At 41.1% G+C, this 19,322-nt stretch overlaps 1 protein-coding gene across 3 annotated transcripts in view; it reads left to right on the forward strand.

Annotated features, from left to right (window-relative positions):
• Nucleotides 1-19,322, forward strand: part of SMIM24 (small integral membrane protein 24) — a 283,770-nt gene that overhangs the window by 205,480 nt on the left and 58,968 nt on the right. For all 3 annotated transcript variants that reach the window (XM_063915468.1, XM_063915459.1, XM_063915450.1), the window contains one exon: nt 7,104-7,239. In XM_063915468.1, the coding sequence (XP_063771538.1) occupies nt 7,104-7,239 (136 nt within the window). The remainder of the gene's footprint in view (nt 1-7,103; nt 7,240-19,322) is intronic.

Here is a 19,322-nt window from a genome sequence, read left to right on the forward strand (position 1 = left end):
GTATCCTTTAATATAGAGCAGAAATTTAGCATTACAGTACATATATAGCTTTTTGTAGTACCACAATTAGCCAATTTTGGTCCATGAATATACAGTTTTCTATTTATACAAACAAGTCTTTTGTTCCACTTTAACTAATAGTCTAGTAAGCAGTACTATGGAGGATAACATTAACTAAGGAATTACTATAGTTCAGTAAATTATCTAGGGCACAATTATGAGGGCATACAATGAACAACTGGTGTGGAAAGGTGTCTCTCAAAATGCTGCTATGGGCCCCACAAAGTTCTGGCTGTGCCCCTGGCCATGGCCTAGATCAGTGAAAGTGAGCCAGAGAGTGCAGTGTGAGAGGCCATCTACAGCACCCCAGTGGCTGTAGAGAATGGGATTGGGTGTCAGCCAGGCATCAGCAGCACCATTGCAAAGGCCTCAAAGGGAGAGCGGCAGCAGGTTCTGGAGCACCCCTCTGCTGAAAGAATCAAGGAGACCAGTCGCCAGGGCAACATTACAGTGTGTGTGTGTGTGTGTGTGTGGGGGGGGGGGGGTCGGGTTCCGATGAGAGGCATGGCAGTTTCACACTTTACTGGATCTGCCACTACAGCGGAGCTAGAGCTGGTGAATACTGGGAGTGGTGGTGCACAGATAAATACTAATGTATCAGGCATTATAGCAGAAAAGAATTGGAAGTCTCAAAAGCAGAACGTATAAACTTAAGATAATTCTAATAGCCAAATTTAAAGTCTGCAAAATGTATTATTCAATCTGTAATGTATAGCTATGAAATAGATTAGATATATAAGTGTATAGATTGGATACCATTGAGTAATTATAATTTGTAATGTGGGTCTCCGTGACCAGTCACCCAGCATGGATCATATACCCCTATCATGAAGCTGGAACCTCTAGCGTAAAGCAGTGCAGGCTACTTCAGTAGCTGTGACACAGAAATCTTAGTATGTTCCTACCCCAGTTTAACCAGGCAGTACTGGGGTAGGTGATGAAGGGGTGGGTGATCACTGGGGAGGGTGAGTGGAGGGTACGGGACTGGCAAACACACCAGGATGGCACCTACAATCGTGCATTTGTGTGTGTCTAATTGTGGGGGGAGGCAGACACTCCTCAAAAGAGACTGTTACTGAGGTGCAGCAGCAATAAGGCTGATACAGCACTGGTCCTCTTCTGTCTCCTGATCCCCCTCCTGCTCCACCACTGCCAGGGATCTTAGACTCACAGGGGCAGCCCCAGCCATGAAGGACTTCAGGTTAGTGAAAAGATAGGCAGACACTTGCGGTCAGTGTCTGCCTACTTACCGTTGACTTGAACCCTACATTGGAACCATTAGTTGGGCAAAATCAAATATGTTTGATTTTCCCAGTTAGTCGGACCAACCATTTTTCCCCGTGTTTTGGTGTTTGGGAGCAAATGAGTGATTATCGTTTCTTCACACACACTGCCAGATTATCATTCCAACCAGCCAACTAGTTGGCTGGCTGGATCGATATTTTTCTGATGTGTGGCCAGCTTTAGTTGTATTGTGCACTTACAGTATATAAAGCTTTAGTTGTTTTGTGCACTTATGTAAAGCTTTAGTTGTATTGTGCACTTACAGTATATAAAGCTTTAGTTGTATTGTGCACTTATGTAAAGCTTTAGTTGTATTGCGCACTCACAGTATATAAAGCTTTAGTTGTATTGTGCACTTATGTAAAGCTTTAGTTGTATTGTGCACTTACAGTATATAAAGCTTTAGTTGTTTTGTGCACTTATGTAAAGCTTTAGTTGTATTGTGCACTTACAGTATATAAAGCTTTAGTTGTATTGTGCACTTATGTAAAGCTTTAGTTGTATTGCGCACTCACAGTATATAAAGCTTTAGTTGTTTTGTGCACTTATGTAAAGCTTTAGTTGTATTGTGCACTTACAGTATATAAAGCTTTAGTTGTTTTGTGCACTTATGTAAAGCTTTAGTTGTATTGTGCACTTACAGTATATAAAGCTTTAGTTGTATTGTGCACTTATGTAAAGCTTTAGTTGTATTGTGCACTCACAGTATATAAAGCTTTAGTTGTATTGTGCACTTACAGTATATAAAGCTTTAGTTGTTTTGTGCACTTATGTAAAGCTTTAGTTGTATTGTGCACTTACAGTATATAAAGCTTTAGTTGTATTGTGCACTTACAGTATATAAAGCTTTAGTTGTTTTGTGCACTTACAGTATATAAAGCTTTAGTTGTATTGTGCACTTACAGTATATAAAGCTTTAGTTGTATTGTGCACTTATGTAAAGCTTTAGTTGTATTGCGCACTCACAGTATATAAAGCTTTAGTTGTATTGTGCACTTATGTAAAGCTTTAGTTGTATTGTGCACTTACAGTATATAAAGCTTTAGTTGTTTTGTGCACTTATGTAAAGCTTTAGTTGTATTGTGCACTTACAGTATATAAAGCTTTAGTTGTATTGTGCACTTACAGTATATAAAGCTTTAGTTGTTTTGTGCACTTATGTAAAGCTTTAGTTGTATTGTGCACTTACAGTATATAAAGCTTTAGTTGTATTGTGCACTTACAGTATATAAAGCTTTAGTTGTATTGTGCACTTATGTAAAGCTTTAGTTGTATTGCGCACTCACAGTATATAAAGCTTTAGTTGTTTTGTGCACTTATGTAAAGCTTTAGTTGTATTGTGCACTTACAGTATATAAAGCTTTAGTTGTTTTGTGCACTTATGTAAAGCTTTAGTTGTATTGTGCACTTACAGTATATAAAGCTTTAGTTGTATTGTGCACTTATGTAAAGCTTTAGTTGTATTGTGCACTCACAGTATATAAAGCTTTAGTTGTATTGTGCACTTACAGTATATAAAGCTTTAGTTGTTTTGTGCACTTATGTAAAGCTTTAGTTGTATTGTGCACTTACAGTATATAAAGCTTTAGTTGTATTGTGCACTTACAGTATATAAAGCTTTAGTTGTTTTGTGCACTTACAGTATATAAAGCTTTAGTTGTATTGTGCACTTACAGTATATAAAGCTTTAGTTGTATTGTGCACTTATGTAAAGCTTTAGTTGTATTGCGCACTCACAGTATATAAAGCTTTAGTTGTATTGTGCACTTATGTAAAGCTTTAGTTGTATTGTGCACTTACAGTATATAAAGCTTTAGTTGTTTTGTGCACTTATGTAAAGCTTTAGTTGTATTGTGCACTTACAGTATATAAAGCTTTAGTTGTATTGTGCACTTACAGTATATAAAGCTTTAGTTGTTTTGTGCACTTATGTAAAGCTTTAGTTGTATTGTGCACTTACAGTATATAAAGCTTTAGTTGTATTGTGCACTTACAGTATATAAAGCTTTAGTTGTATTGTGCACTTATGTAAAGCTTTAGTTGTATTGCGCACTCACAGTATATAAAGCTTTAGTTGTATTGTGCACTTATGTAAAGCTTTAGTCGTATTGTGCACTTACAGTATATAAAGCTTTAGTTGTTTTGTGCACTTATGTAAAGCTTTAGTTGTATTGTGCACTTACAGTATATAAAGCTTTAGTTGTATTGTGCACTTACAGTATATAAAGCTTTAGTTGTATTGTGCACTTATGTAAAGCTTTAGTTGTATTGCGCACTCACAGTATATAAAGCTTTAGTTGTATTGTGCACTTATGTAAAGCTTTAGTTGTATTGTGCACTTACAGTATATAAAGCTTTAGTTGTTTTGTGCACTTATGTAAAGCTTTAGTTGTATTGTGCACTTACAGTATATAAAGCTTTAGTTGTTTTGTGCACTTATGTAAAGCTTTAGTTGTATTGTGCACTTACAGTATATAAAGCTTTAGTTGTATTGTGCACTTATGTAAAGCTTTAGTTGTATTGTGCACTCACAGTATATAAAGTTTTAGTTGTATTGTGCACTTACAGTATATAAAGCTTTAGTTGTTTTGTGCACTTATGTAAAGCTTTAGTTGTATTGTGCACTTACAGTATATAAAGCTTTAGTTGTATTGTGCACTTACAGTATATAAAGCTTTAGTTGTTTTGTGCACTTATGTAAAGCTTTAGTTGTATTGTGCACTTACAGTATATAAAGCTTTAGTTGTATTGTGCACTTACAGTATATAAAGCTTTAGTTGTATTGTGCACTTATGTAAAGCTTTAGTTGTATTGCGCACTCACAGTATATAAAGCTTTAGTTGTATTGTGCACTTATGTAAAGCTTTAGTTGTATTGTGCACTTACAGTATATAAAGCTTTAGTTGTTTTGTGCACTTATGTAAAGCTTTAGTTGTATTGTGCACTTACAGTATATAAAGCTTTAGTTGTATTGTGCACTTACAGTATATAAAGCTTTAGTTGTTTTGTGCACTTATGTAAAGCTTTAGTTGTATTGTGCACTTACAGTATATAAAGCTTTAGTTGTATTGTGCACTTACAGTATATAAAGCTTTAGTTGTTTTGTGCACTTATGTAAAGCTTTAGTTGTATTGTGCACTTACAGTATATAAAGCTTTAGTTGTTTTGTGCACTTATGTAAAGCTTTAGTTGTATTGTGCACTTACAGTATATAAAGCTTTAGTTGTATTGTGCACTTATGTAAAGCTTTAGTTGTATTGTGCACTCACAGTATGTAAAGCTTTAGTTGTATTGTGCACTTATGTAAAGCTTTAGTTGTATTGTGCACTTACAGTATATAAAGCTTTAGTTGTTTTGTGCACTTATGTAAAGCTTTAGTTGTATTGTGCACTTACAGTATATAAAGCTTTAGTTGTTTTGTGCACTTATGTAAAGCTTTAGTTGTATTGTGCACTTACAGTATATAAAGCTTTAGTTGTATTGTGCACTTATGTAAAGCTTTAGTTGTATTGTGCACTCACAGTATGTAAAGCTTTAGTTGTATTGTGCACTTATGTAAAGCTTTAGTTGTATTGTGCACTCACAGTATATAAAGCTTTAGTTGTATTGTGCACTTACAGTATATAAAGCTTTAGTTGTTTTGTGCACTTATGTAAAGCTTTAGTTGTATTGTGCACTTACAGTATATAAAGCTTTAGTTGTATTGTGCACTTATGTAAAGCTTTAGTTGTATTGTGCACTCACAGTATGTAAAGCTTTAGTTGTATTGTGCACTTATGTAAAGCTTTAGTTGTATTGTGCACTCACAGTATATAAAGCTTTAGTTGTATTGTGCACTTATGTAAAGCTTTAGTTGTATTGTGCACTTACAGTACATAAAGCTTTAGTTGTATTGTGCACTTACAGTATATAAAGCTTTAGTTGTATTGTGCACTTATGTAAAGCTTTAGTTGTATTGTGCACTCACGGTATATAAAGCTTTAGTTGTATTGTGCACTTATGTAAAGATTTAGTTGTATTGTGCACTTATGTAAAGCTTTAGTTGTATTGTGCACTTACAGTATATAAAGCTTTAGTTGTATTGTGCACTTATGTAAAGCTTTAGTTGTATTGCGCACTCACAGTATATAAAGCTTTAGTTGTATTGTGCACTTATGTAAAGCTTTAGTTGTATTGTGCACTTACAGTATATAAAGCTTTAGTTGTTTTGTGCACTTATGTAAAGCTTTAGTTGTATTGTGCACTTACAGTATATAAAGCTTTAGTTGTTTTGTGCACTTATGTAAAGCTTTAGTTGTATTGTGCACTTACAGTATATAAAGCTTTAGTTGTATTGTGCACTTATGTAAAGCTTTAGTTGTATTGTGCACTCACAGTATGTAAAGCTTTAGTTGTATTGTGCACTTATGTAAAGCTTTAGTTGTATTGTGCACTCACAGTATATAAAGCTTTAGTTGTATTGTGCACTTATGTAAAGCTTTAGTTGTATTGTGCACTTACAGTATATAAAGCTTTAGTTGTATTGTGCACTTACAGTATATAAAGCTTTAGTTGTATTGTGCACTTATGTAAAGCTTTAGTTGTATTGTGCACTCACAGTATATAAAGCTTTAGTTGTATTGTGCACTTATGTAAAGCTTTAGTTGTATTGTGCACTTATGTAAAGCTTTAGTTGTATTGTGCACTTACAGTATATAAAGCTTTAGTTGTATTGTGCACTTATGTAAAGCTTTAGTTGTATTGTGCACTTACAGTATATAAAGCTTTAGTTGTATTGTGCACTTATGTAAAGCTTTAGTTGTATTGTGCACTCACAGTATGTAAAGCTTTAGTTGTATTGTGCACTTATGTAAAGCTTTAGTTGTATTGTGCACTCACAGTATATAAAGCTTTAGTTGTATTGTGCACTTATGTAAAGCTTTAGTTGTATTGTGCACTTATGTAAAGCTTTAGTTGTATTGTGCACTTACAGTATATAAAGCTTTAGTTGTATTGTGCACTTATGTAAAGCTTTAGTTGTATTGTGCACTCACAGTATATAAAGCTTTAGTTGTATTGTGCACTTATGTAAAGCTTTAATTGTATTGTGCACTCACAGTATATAAAGCTTTAGTTGTATTGTGCACTTATGTAAAGCTTTAGTTGTATTGTGCACTTATGTAAAGCTTTAGTTGTATTGTGCACTTACAGTATATAAAGCTTTAGTTGTATTGTGCACTTATGTAAAGCTTTAGTTGTATTGTGCACTTATGTAAAGCTTTAGTTGTATTGTGCACTTATGTAAAGCTTTAGTTGTATTGTGCACTTACAGTATATAAAGCTTTAGTTGTATTGTGCACTTATGTAAAGCTTTAGTTGTATTGTGCACTTACAGTATATAAAGCTTTAGTTGTATTGTGCACTTATGTAAAGCTTTAGTTGTATTGTGCACTTATGTAAAGCTTTAGTTGTATTGTGCACTTACAGTATATAAAGCTTTAGTTGTATTGTGCACTTATGTAAAGCTTTAGTTGTATTGTGCACTTACAGTATATAAAGCTTTAGTTGTATTGTGCGCTTACTGTATGTAAAGCTTTAGTTGTATTGTGCACATATTTGTTTGTTAAAAATAAAAAAATGAAACTGCCCCCCTACCCTCCCACTGTGGGACACTGAGATGTCACTGTGTGTATTATTTCTGTTTGGGGCATGCAATATAAAAAAAAGACATAAAAATGCATTTACTCAAAATGAAGATTTCTATTTTTCCTCTTTTGTAGATGTGCGACAAGCCTCACCTGCAGACTCTCCTCGTGTACTACAGCCTTGGTTACTGGGTCTCACTGCCGTGACTGTGTTCCTCTTCATTGTCTTCATCTTGATGATTATTAACAGAGTGTGGTGCAAAAAGGATAAGTATGTGTGCTACTCTGTGCATTACTCATCACCTGATGCAAATGACTATGTGGGTCACTCCGAGTTGATCGCTAGCTGCGTTTGTTCGCAGCGCAGCGATCAGGTTAAAAAAACGGCAGTTCTGTGCATGCGTATGCAGTGCAATGCGCACGCGCGATGTACGGGCACAACGTACGATGTCGTTTTGCACAGGGTCTAGCAATGCATTTCAGTCGCACTGGTTGCCGCAGAGTGATTGACAGGAAGTGGGTGTTTCTGGGTGGCAACTGACTGTTTTCAGGGAGTGTTCGGAAAAACGCAGGCGTGCCAGGGAAAACGCAGGTGTGGCTGGGCGAACGCTGGGTGGGTTTGTGACGTCAAACTGAATAGTCTGAAGTGATCGCAAGCACTGAGTAGGTTTTGAGCTACTCTGAAACTACACAAAAATTTTTTGCAGGTGCTCTGCGATACAACCGTTCGCACTTCTGCAAAGCTAAAATACACTCCCAGTGGGCGGCGGCATAGCGTTTGCACGGCTGCTAAAAACTGCTAGCGAGCAATCAACTCAGAATGACCCCCTTTAGATTGCAGCAGGTTTACTTACGATACACAGTAGTGCAAACACATTAAATGCTACATTTTTATGTTATTAACCTAACTGGATAAATTGCATATGTCTTTGGTTGGAGAATATGGTGGCAGCTTTCCTTGTGTTCGTAATAGGCTGCATTTCTGACAAAGTTTGCCAATGTAGCATTTTTGCTGTTCCAATTTGCAGTACAGATACAATAATTTTCAGACAGATAACATTGATACAACTTCCATTTTACTAAAGCTAGGCATACAGTAGTCTCTAGTGAGGCTGGGCTGGGGTGCTGGCTGTATATTGAACTTGTTTCTTCTAATAATGAATAGTGAAGTCCAGAACTGTTTAATAGAGACTATTTAATTTTTTTTTTTTTTTAACTTGTGTAGTTTTTTATTAGAGTTTTTCACAGGGACAAGATAAAAAAAAACAACAACATTAAATACAGAACAAAACCAGAACAACAAACAAACCAAAAAAAAAATTACAGGAAAAATACAGTAATTAATACCATCTGTGTCACAGTGTCACATGTAAAAAGATAATAAGTGTCACGGCAACATCGCAAATTCAAATATGAAGCCTCTATTAGTCAGAGAATAGTGCCCCAGCTGTAGCCAGACGGGAGGTATTCCACCTATCCCACTTGCTAAAGTAATGGGGTAGGGTCCCTCTAGACCTATGTGTAAACCTCTCATGTCCTGACACCTCATTTACTAGGGCTCGCCAGTTGTACACATTGGGGGAAGAGGGAGCAAACCAGTTACGCGCTATAATCACCTTAGCTAAGGTAGTCAGGCAAAGAACATATTTGTATATTGCCGGGCAGTAGGATTCCTCTAAGTCTAGCGCAAACATACACATTGTAGAAGAGGGGGGGGGGGGGGCAGCGTAGGTTCAGTGAGCAGAATGTCCGCCCAAACTGCTTCCCAAAAGGCATGTACTGTGGGGCACAGCCATAATAGGTGCCAAAAAGTAGAGTCAAGGGCACCACATCTGGGGCAGGTACTATCAGGCCGTAGGCCTGCTTTATACAAAGAAACTGGAGTTCTGTATGTCCTATGCAGAACAAAGAAATAAACCTGCTGATATTTGATACACTGAGTAGAGTATTTAAGTGAGCTCAACACCTGTAGCCACTGGTCGTCTGCAATTGGGCCAATGTCTTGTTCCCATTTGAGTTTAAGTTGGTCAAATATATTCGGACAGATGTGGGCATTCAGACTACTATATAGAATGGAAACTTGGTGTCTTGCACCCAAATTCCTAACCATATCTTTAATCGGGGAGTCAGAAATGGGAGGGGGCGAGGCCCCAAACTGTGCCTGCACCGCATGGCGGAGCTGTAGATAGCGATAAAAGGATCTATTGGATATTTCAAGCTCCTCCTTCAGTTGTGCGAAAGACTTGAAAACACCATTATCATACAGTTGCGAGACTGTGGTAAGGCCCGCCCCAATCCATATGTTGTCCTGTGAGAGCTGCAACAACTCCCTATATCCTGGATTGAACCAAAGTGGCGTGTCAGAGTCTGTGCCTTGCCATAAATAATAGGAGTGAGCCTGACGCCACACAAGTAGCGATTGACGGAGTAAAGGAGGAAGACCAGCAGTAGAAGAGGCAGAAAGCAGAAACTGGAGAGGGGAAAAATGAGACCCCACACACTCGGCAAAGAATCTCTCAAACGTGAGACTATCCCTACTGAGAATCCAATTAGACAGGTGTGCAAGCTGAGCAGCTATATAATAGGCCCGGAGATTGGGAAAGCCCAAACCTCCATCCGATTTAGCCCTAACCAGAGCTCTCAGGGCAACCGTAGGCGTTTTGTCGCCCCAAACAAAGGAGGAAAGCACACTATCAATGTTAGTGAAAATTTTCTTGGGGATATAAGTAGGAGAGTGCTGCAATAGATAAAGATACTTTGGTTGCATCACCATCTTGATCAGGTTAATGCGACCCGTGACAGTAAGGGGAAGCTTCTTCCATACATGAACCCGTCGCTTCAGATCCACCATGACCTGGTCAATGTTGTGATGTACAAAAGACTTAACATTAGGAGTGATCCAGACACCAAGATACTGAAAGCGAAGGGTCCAGGCCAAGGAGGACACATCTGGCAACGGGTCAGGAAGAATACCAGATATGGGAAAGACATTAGATTTATTCCAGTTGATAGTCAGGCCGGAGTAAAGGCCAAATGTATCAACAATACCCAGGAGGGAGGTCAGGGAAACATCAGGGTCTCTGAGGAACAAGAGCATGTCATCGGCATATAATGCAATAACATCCTCATGTCCGTCAATAGTGATGCCCCTAACATCAGGGGACGCTCTGATGAAACATGCCAATGGCTCTACAGCCAGGGCAAAAAGGGCAGGGGAGAGTGGGCAGCCCTGTCTAGTACCACGGGACAAAGCAAATGGGGACGTCACATAGCCATTGACAGATATTCGAGCCACGGGGGAGGAATAGAGTAATTGTACCCAGCGTATGAATTTGGGGCCAAAAGCAAACCGTCTAAGGACCTCCCACAAATACTCCCATTCTACAGAGTCGAAGGCCTTGGCAGCATCCAAGGAAACCACCACAGCCCCCGACTCGGGCCGGTTCCCCATCTGGAGGTGACAAAACAGTCGCCTCAAATTTTGGAGGGTGGACTTGCCTGGCATAAATCCTGTCTGATCATCATGAATGATCGAGGTGATAACACTATTGAGTCTAAGTGGCAGAATTTTGGCCAAAATCTTGACATCAGTAGGTAGCAATGAGATCGGGCGGTAGGACTCCGGGGCCGTAGGGTCTTTCTTTACCCGGTTTAAGGATCACCACAATAATAGCTTCGGACATAGAGGGAGGTAGACGAGCGCCCTCCATCAATGTATTAAAGAGAGTCAAAAGATAGGGGACAAAGTATGCACAATATTGATTATAAACTTCAACCGGTATACCGTCGCTACCCAGGGCCTTTTTATTAGGGAAGGAGGCAATAGCAGCCTCAACCTCCTCTGGGGTGATATTAGCATCCAAAATATCTACATATTGTTGGGACAGCTGTGGCAGGGCAATGTCTGAAAGATATTGCTGTAGTTGAGTGGGGGTATAGGTGACCCTAGAGGCATACAACGAAGAATAAAAGGACTGGAAAACCTGGGCTATTTCAGGAGTGGCATATACCATTTCACCCTGAGTATCACAGACCTGCTGAATGGAACCCCCCGTTCTCTCTCCCCGAGCCAGAAAGGCCAAGTAACTACCCCCCGTGTCCGATTGTGAATAGAGGGTGTGCTGGGAGAAAAGTAATTTGCGCCTTGATTTATCAAGCAAGTGGTCAGACCAGGCTTTCCTGGCCAAATCCCATCTTGTCCGATCATCAAGGGTCCTAGTAGTGAGGTAAGCAGACTCGGATTGGGAACAGGCAAGCTCCAGGCGCATCTCTTCCTCCCTACTAGATTTCTTGACATTAGCTATTTGTCGTATGAAGGAGCCCCGTAGTGAAGCTTTAAATGCGTCATGCTTAACCAGTGGATCAGAACAGGACGCATTATGAACCTCAAAATCACTCCATTCACTAAGCAAGGCCTCGTGGTCAGTCAGCAAGGTCAACCAGAAGGGATTCAATTTCCAGAGTTTAGCCCCACAGGCAGGTGCAGAATCTAGGACCACCAGCACAGGTGAGTGATCCGAGATTCCCCTCTGAAGGTACTGGACATCCAGTATTCTAGCAGTGAGATCAGGGGAGACGAGGGCCAAGTCTATTCTCGAGAACGAGTGAAAGCTGGCCGAGTGGCTGGAGTATTGGAGTTGTTTAGGGTGTCTCAACCTCCAAATATCCAGGAGTCCAAGCTCGGAAACCAACCTCGCGAACGGAGTGGGGGACGGGGAGGCAGAGGGTAGAAAAGGGGGAAGTTCAGCCCATCTATCTAAGACTTTATCCAAAACATTATTGAAGTCACCGATGCAAAGGACCTGAGCTGAGGGAGAAGTAGCAAGAAACGACATTGCCTGCCTGAGTACCTCATTATTGTAGGGGGGAGGGACATAGACAGCAAGTATGTGTAAAAGTGTACGGTTAACATAGGCCCTAAGAAATACATACCTGCCATATTGGTCAATTTGGCTATGAACTAAGTGGAAATTAACCGACTTCCGCACCAAAACTGAAACCCCCCTGGAGTTAGCAGAGAAGGTGGAATGATAGGAGAGACCCACCCAGGGCTTCCTGAGAGCCAAGGTTCTAGTACCAACTAGGTGCGTTTCGGAAAGGCATATGATATCTGCCCTATACTTTCTCACCTGAGATAAAACCAGAGCCCGCTTAATGCGGTCATTCAGGCCCCTCACATTCCAGCCGAGTATGCGGAGTCCATCAACCCCTGCAGCCATGGATACAAAAGAGAAAGGACAGAAGGAGAAAAAAGGCAAGGGGCAAATACGGAGAGGCAGTAGAAGAGGGAAATCCAAGGCAAGCAAGGCGCGCAAAAGAGAGGAACCCATAACGTAGAGGGGGAAGGAGCAAAGGGATCACTACAGCCCCCCGCCAGCACACAGGCAGAGCATACGGAGAGCAGAAGGCATACATAGAAGAAATCATGGACACATTACAGTTCGAGAAAAAAAAATAGCACAGTGACACATGAAGCAATACATGTACAAAAAGAAGAACAAACCCAGAACATCCCAAACCCCCCCCTCCCTGCATATCCATCCCAAACTAGACACGCCTGGATCCCAAAAAAACCCTAACTAAACTAAGGCTGAGAACCTATAACAACCCTAGGGAGTAGAGACAACTAATGCCTCTACAAAAAGGCTATATCCTAGCATTCAGCTCCTAGAAATAAAGATCATTCCCGCTACATGGTTAGGAGGAGTACAAAACCCAGCAGTCAATGCGACCTCTGAGGGAGAAACAGTCCCTAAATAGGGGGTCTGGGTCTGCGCTCCAGCCAGGCCTCCGCCTCTTGAGGGGTATTGAAGAAGTGTGTGGAGCCATCATACACCACCCTTAAACGTGCCGGAAACAACATGGCATATTGAATTTGATGGTCACGGAGCTTTCTTTTGACCTGTAGGAACTGCGTACGTGACTTCTGGACATCTACGGCAAAGTCTGGGTAAACAGAAATATCATGGTTGTCAAATTTCAAAGGACCCTGTGTGCGAGCCAGCCGTAGGACCGCATCCCGGTCCCTGTAATGTAGAAAACGGGCTATGAAAGTGCGTGCAGGTGCGCCCGGGGGAGGAGCCCTGGCAGGCAATCGATGGGCCCTCTCCACAGAGAACTGAGGACCAAAGTCATCGCGTTGAAATAGGCGGAGAAGCCATGTTTCGAGGAACGATTCCGGGGAGGAGCCCTCCGCTCTCTCCGGGAGGCCCACAAAGCGAACGTTATTACGACGTAGTCTTCCTTCAATATCGGAGAGCTTCGCCTTAACTGCCGACATCTGGGTTGTGAGGTTGGAAACTGTGTCTTTAAGAGGATTGGTGACGTCTTCTAGGTCGGAGATACGGTGCTCCGCCTCCCCCACCCGTTCGCGAATCTTTTGCATGTCATGCCTGATTAAAGTGATATCCACCTGTACTTGGCCAATTTTATCCATGACTCTGTGCTCGGACGTGGATATGGCTAAGAGAATTTGCTGTGTCGACTGAGACGTGTCGTCTTCACGAGGTGGTGATCCCGAGGGGGAAGAGGGGGATGGGGGAGCAGCACCCCGGGTGGGTTGGGAGGAGGATTGAGAGCCTCTAGCATATTTCTCAAGTTTAGCAGCAGCGGTAGCAGCAGCAGCACTGCCCCCACGTACCATGATGGGAGACGGGTGAATTCAATGATATAGAATATACAATACGTGCTCACCACAGGCTGTAAAATCCCCAGGACTCCAGAGTCTCACGCAGGTGAATAAACCCAGGCAAGGAGAAGGAAATCTTTAACGTCAGTAGTCAGGCAGTATAATCAACAGCAGGCTTTTGAGTGGACCCTCTTAGAGAGTAGTGTAGATATGGAAGCGTCACCCAGCAGTGTGGGTAGAGCAGGGTAGTTGCAGGTATCCAGGCAGCCCCGCAGGCAGAGTAGTGCAGACTGGGAGGCTCCGACCAGCAGTGCAGAGAGGCAGGGGATGTGAGGAGGGATGGTCCGTGCAGGCAGATGCACCTCCGCGCCATCAGCAATTATCACCGCCACAGAGGGACATGCAGTCCACCAGGCGCAAGGTGGAAGGAGACAGGGACACACAACGACCTCCGGTCCAGCAGAGAACAGCAGAGGGTGCGAGTGAAGGGAGCTCCGTCCCAGCGCGGCTTCGGTCTCCGCTGTTAGTTCCCAAGATGGCGCCAGGGTATCAGTATATACTGGTGGTGGTGGATTATGCCACCAGGTACCCAGACACCATTCCACCTCAGGACATGAAGTCTGGCACTATTGTCCAGGAGATGTTGATGCTGTATACCCATCTGGGAATACCAAAAGAGGTCTTTATGAACCAAGGTACCCCTTTTGTGTCTAAATTAATGAAAGACCTGTGTCATCTGTTAACAGTAGATAGAATTACCATTTTGGTTTACCAACCCCTTAATCAGATGATAAAAATGACGGTGTCACAGGAGAAGCTGGGACCTACTCTTAATTTATCTAATGTTTTCAATTTGAGAGGTACCTCAAGCCTCTGTGGGGTTTAGTCCCTTTAAGCGCCTCTATGGTAGACAGCCCAAAGGCATACTTGATCTGTTAACAGAAGGGTGGGATACTAGATCTGTTAAAAGAAGGGTGGGAGCATCTTTCAGTTTGTGTCCCAATTGTATGGCCATCTAAGGCAAATTACACCACTTCTGGAAAGAGCGCAACAGCATAAAAAACGGAATTATGACATTACCGCTGTCAAGCGGACCTTTAATCCGGGTGACAAAGGGACTGGTACTCGTGCCTACTACTGAAAGTAAACTGTATGCCCAGTGATGAGGCCCTTATGAGATCATAGAGGCAGTGGGACCTCTGAACTATAAGGTACAGCAGGAGTGTAGAAGTTAAGAGGTATAAGTCTATCATGTGAATTTGTTGGATTCTTGGAAAGAAAGTGCCAGTCAGCACTCTTTAGTGGCTTTGAAAACCCCAAAATGTCAGGTGCCCATTGAAGTCACCTTGAGTCCTAGCCAGAAACAAGTGGTAAACTTAGTAGCACAGTAACAGGATGTGTTTTCTGTCCTCCCGGGGAAAACCCAAATCACCAGGGTGGTGATAAAACAAAGGCCATATTGTATACCTAGGTCGAGGGCAATTTAAACCTCAACCCAGCAAAGTGGAAGCAGTCCTCAAATGGCCTAAGCCAAAATGTCAATTGCAATTCAGAACGTTCCTTGGTCTGGTGGGCTATTGTCGTAGGATCATAGGCAATTTTGCCACCAGGGCGGCACCCTTAACTGATTGTCTGAGGAAACAGTCCCCAGACAAGATAGTGTGGTCTAGGCCCACAGAGACCACTTGGCAGGATTTAAGGCAAGCATTATGTGCAGAGCCTGGATTTCAAGCCCTTGATTTCAGAAAACAGTTTGTGTTGCAGAATGATGTGTCTGGGACAGGGTTAGGTAAGCCACAGCTGGGCTAATCACTTCACCTTGTCTGCTGTCTTTAAAAATGTGTTTTGTTTAGTAGGACATTGCTCATGATTCCAGCAAGTGGCAGGTGATAGCTTAGTGGGGGGGTCTGGGGTAACATTAGGAGCCATTTAGAATATGAACAGTTTGTGATTACCAGATCTTGGAATGGTATAATGCTGTTTTAAGAACTGCCTGTACAACTTGACCTGCAAAAACCTGCATCTGAAGCTGTATCCTGTATGAGGTGGAAATAAAGCGTCTGTGTGATTCCTGACACTATATATATATATATATATATATATATATACACACACACACACACACAGAGCAAGAGAGAGGGGGGGGGGAAAGACTGGGAATCGCACACAAAACCAAAGTTCAAAGTCCATTGCTGGGTGCAAGGTTCAATGTTGATCATACAACCAATTCATCTCCAATAGCAACAAAGCACATTGTGGAAAGAATGACCAGCTCAACCATTTAAATATAAAAGTGCATAGTGCAAAAAGACAGGAATATATTTCTTGATAAAGTGCTCAATCCATTATGTGTGCAGCAGCAAACATTACATGCATTTAGGCAGCAGATTGAAGCCTAGGAGACACTCCTCCATTCACCCCTAACAACCAGCGCACCTTTTGAGACATTTTTATTATTCTTATTTACTATGAAGAGGAAAATTTTCACCCACTCAGCACTGAATATATTTTAAAGACATTCATTAGGACTATTTTAATATTAATTGTGTGGTGGAGTTAACCCTTTTTTACCCCCGTCTTGTCATTGAGACTATTACCATTTGCCATCCATCTGTGTCACTCCAAGTGTATTGTTTCTAATATTAGAAAATTTTGGGGAATTTGTTTCACTCTATAAGAATGCCTTATACACTAATTTAGCATGAATACATTTGATATATTTACCTCTGTCTCACGAGACAACTAATTTCATATACAGTATAACTCTCCTATGCATTACAAATTGTTATAATATATATCAGTAAACTGTGGCATCTTGATTGAAATGATGATGCAGAAAAGGTGTTATTTGATAAATGTGAGTTCAGCACACTACAAATTGAAAAACCAGTTGACCTGTTTTAAAAACTGCTAAGAATAAACGCAGGGAAACAGACCTAGGGGGTCATTCTGACCCGATCGCTCGCTGCAGTTTATCGCAGCGCAGCGATCGGGTCGGAACTGCTCATGCGGCCGAAGGCCGTCGTTGCCTAGCGATCACCTCTGAGGCAGAGGCAGTTGCTGGGCGGGAGGGGGCTGGATGGCGGCATAAAACCGCCGTTTAGGGGGCGTGGTCCAGCCAACGCAGGCGTGGCTGGACCGTTGGGGGGGGGGCGGGCCACAGCGGCTGCGTGACATCACACGCAGCCGCTGTGACCCGGGGAAGCGGCAGGAGCTGCGCTGGCCGGGAGTAACTCCTGAGATGCAAAAGCATTGCCGCTGTGCGATGCTTTTGCATTTCTGCGGGGAAGGGGGGGTGGCACTGACATGCGGGGCAGACTAGCCCTGTGCTGGGCATCCCCCCGCATGTCTGAGTGCCTGATCGCAGCTGTGCTAAATGTAGCACAGCTACGATCAACTCGGAATGACCCCCCTAGTCCTGCATGGTCAGTTCTTATCAGAATATTTTAGGTCCAAAAAGATCCCACCAGCTTTTCATGTTAGAAATGTGCCCACTATTGGGAGACATGATGCTACGTTTTGTAGCAAATGGTTTGGTGTCCTGAATAAATGTGCATTTAATTTAATATTTCTAGTTATAGCAGAAGTAGATGTTGAACTCGTTAAGGTTAGAGAAGAAATCAACTCATTTGAAGCACAATCACTGCTGAAGTTACCTGGAGATAAATCTGAGAGTTGGTGTAGTAAACTACAGAACCAGATTGAGGCCTATAAAAATTAGTTGATCTCTTTTAAGCGCAAGAAACTTAACACAGTGGAAAATGACTAAAAGAACCACTAAGTGTATAGATGGTTAAGTGGCAGTAATATTAATAACTACAGAAGCAGAAGGACTCCTAGATTTAGGGCATTCCAAACGATTGATTTCTCCGCCACCGCACCCAATACTGAACATTCAGATACTTTGCTCCCAATTGTTTTTTTAGGCAAAGAGGGGGGCCATAGAAGGTCAAACTGTATTAACAAAAGGAGACAACCACACCTGAGGAGTGGCTTTAAGGAGAAGAGGATGAGATGAAATTTATATTTAACCTGTCTGACCACATACTACTATTAGGATTAAGTTATGTACCTACAGTAAAACACAACTTCTATGAATTTCATATTGACCAATATAAATTTAGTTGTAAACTTCGCCTAAGGAAACACTTTTCAGACGGTGGTTCTGTTGACCCTGGTGATGTTAGTATATTTAAGATTCCAAGTCTTTTTGACCCTCAGTCAACTAACCTTAGTATCAAAACCTTCACACGGTTAATGGACCAATAAGTGAACTCTAATATACAAAGTAGTAGTTACAGTATGACAATTTAAGCAAGGAACAGAGGGATGCTCTAAAAACTCTTAAAGAAAACCATGATCTGGTAATACGCTCTGACAATAAGGGGGGTGCAGAGGTACTGTAATATTGGAGTGAATATGATAGCTATAGTAAATGACAACTAGCGGACTATAACACATTGTGTCTGCGCCTCGAATCCTATGTATATGATAAAGATCAAGATGCATGCATCAAGAGGGCTATAGAAAATGGTTGGTTAGATTCACAAGTAGCCAACCTTTTGACAGTAGAACATTCTAAATGCCCCTACCTATATATTGTACCTAAAGTTCACAAAACACTTGATAAGTCCATGAGTCCGTATTATAGCCTATTGCACAATTTGTAGACAATGTTCTGCAACCAGTGGTGTGCAAAATGCTGAGCTAGATAAGGGATACTGGAATTTTTTTTAAAGAAAATTAACAATATTACTCATGTTATTATGGGCAAAGTATTCCTAACTACTCTTGACGTTAATTCATTGTATACTATTATACCTCATGAAGAGGGTATTTCGGCAGTATGGAATGCACTACTGACTTTTGGACACTCTGGTCCACCTGTTGAATTTATTGTACAATTGCTTGGTATAGCACTTAAAGAGATCCATTTTTTTCTATGCTAATACATTTTATAAACAGTTGTCTGGTACCACAATGGGTTCAAACCTGCCATCTGGGTATGCAAATATCTAAATGCATGACTATGAGAACATACATGTTATACCAAAATTTGGTCCTAATATTGTACTAAAACACAGATTTATAGATGACATTTTCATTTTGTAGAGTAACTCGGAGGCCAAATTATTTCAGATGGTAACTTATCTCTATGACTTGAATAGTCCAGTAAAATTTACCACAAAAATGTATAGAAACAAAATTGATTTCCTGGACGTATCTATTTACAAGAAGGATTCTATTTTATGTACTACTTTATACAGGAAGGAAACTGTTTGCAATACTCTTTATATGGAACAAGCCATCATCCCCCCCCCCCCCCCCCCCAGTCCCGATCTCTTAATTTATACAGGTACTACGTATCAATACGGATAGTGCCCTGGCAGAGGAACAAATTACTGAAATGAAGAAATGTTTCAAAGCACATGGTAACTGCACAAAACCATTGAGAGGTGTCTGAGTAAGGCAAACAGAAAATAGCTGAGGGGTATATGCCTACTAATACCCAATATATGCGCAGGATGACCTTTAACTACTTAACTGGCATAGTCAGATCACATACGACCACACCGTCCCCCAGTTTGTGATGAGGATATCCGTTCTGCAGATGTGCATAATTTAATAAGTAAATATAAAAAAAATACTTTTTAAACCATAGTAAATAAGCAAAAAATAAAAAAACTATTTCCTTAATGGTTTTGAAAGGAAAAAAAGTCAGTTAA

This window comes from Pseudophryne corroboree, chromosome 1 (genome assembly GCF_028390025.1).
Source record: "Pseudophryne corroboree isolate aPseCor3 chromosome 1, aPseCor3.hap2, whole genome shotgun sequence".
Lineage (NCBI taxonomy): Eukaryota > Metazoa > Chordata > Amphibia > Anura > Myobatrachidae > Pseudophryne > Pseudophryne corroboree.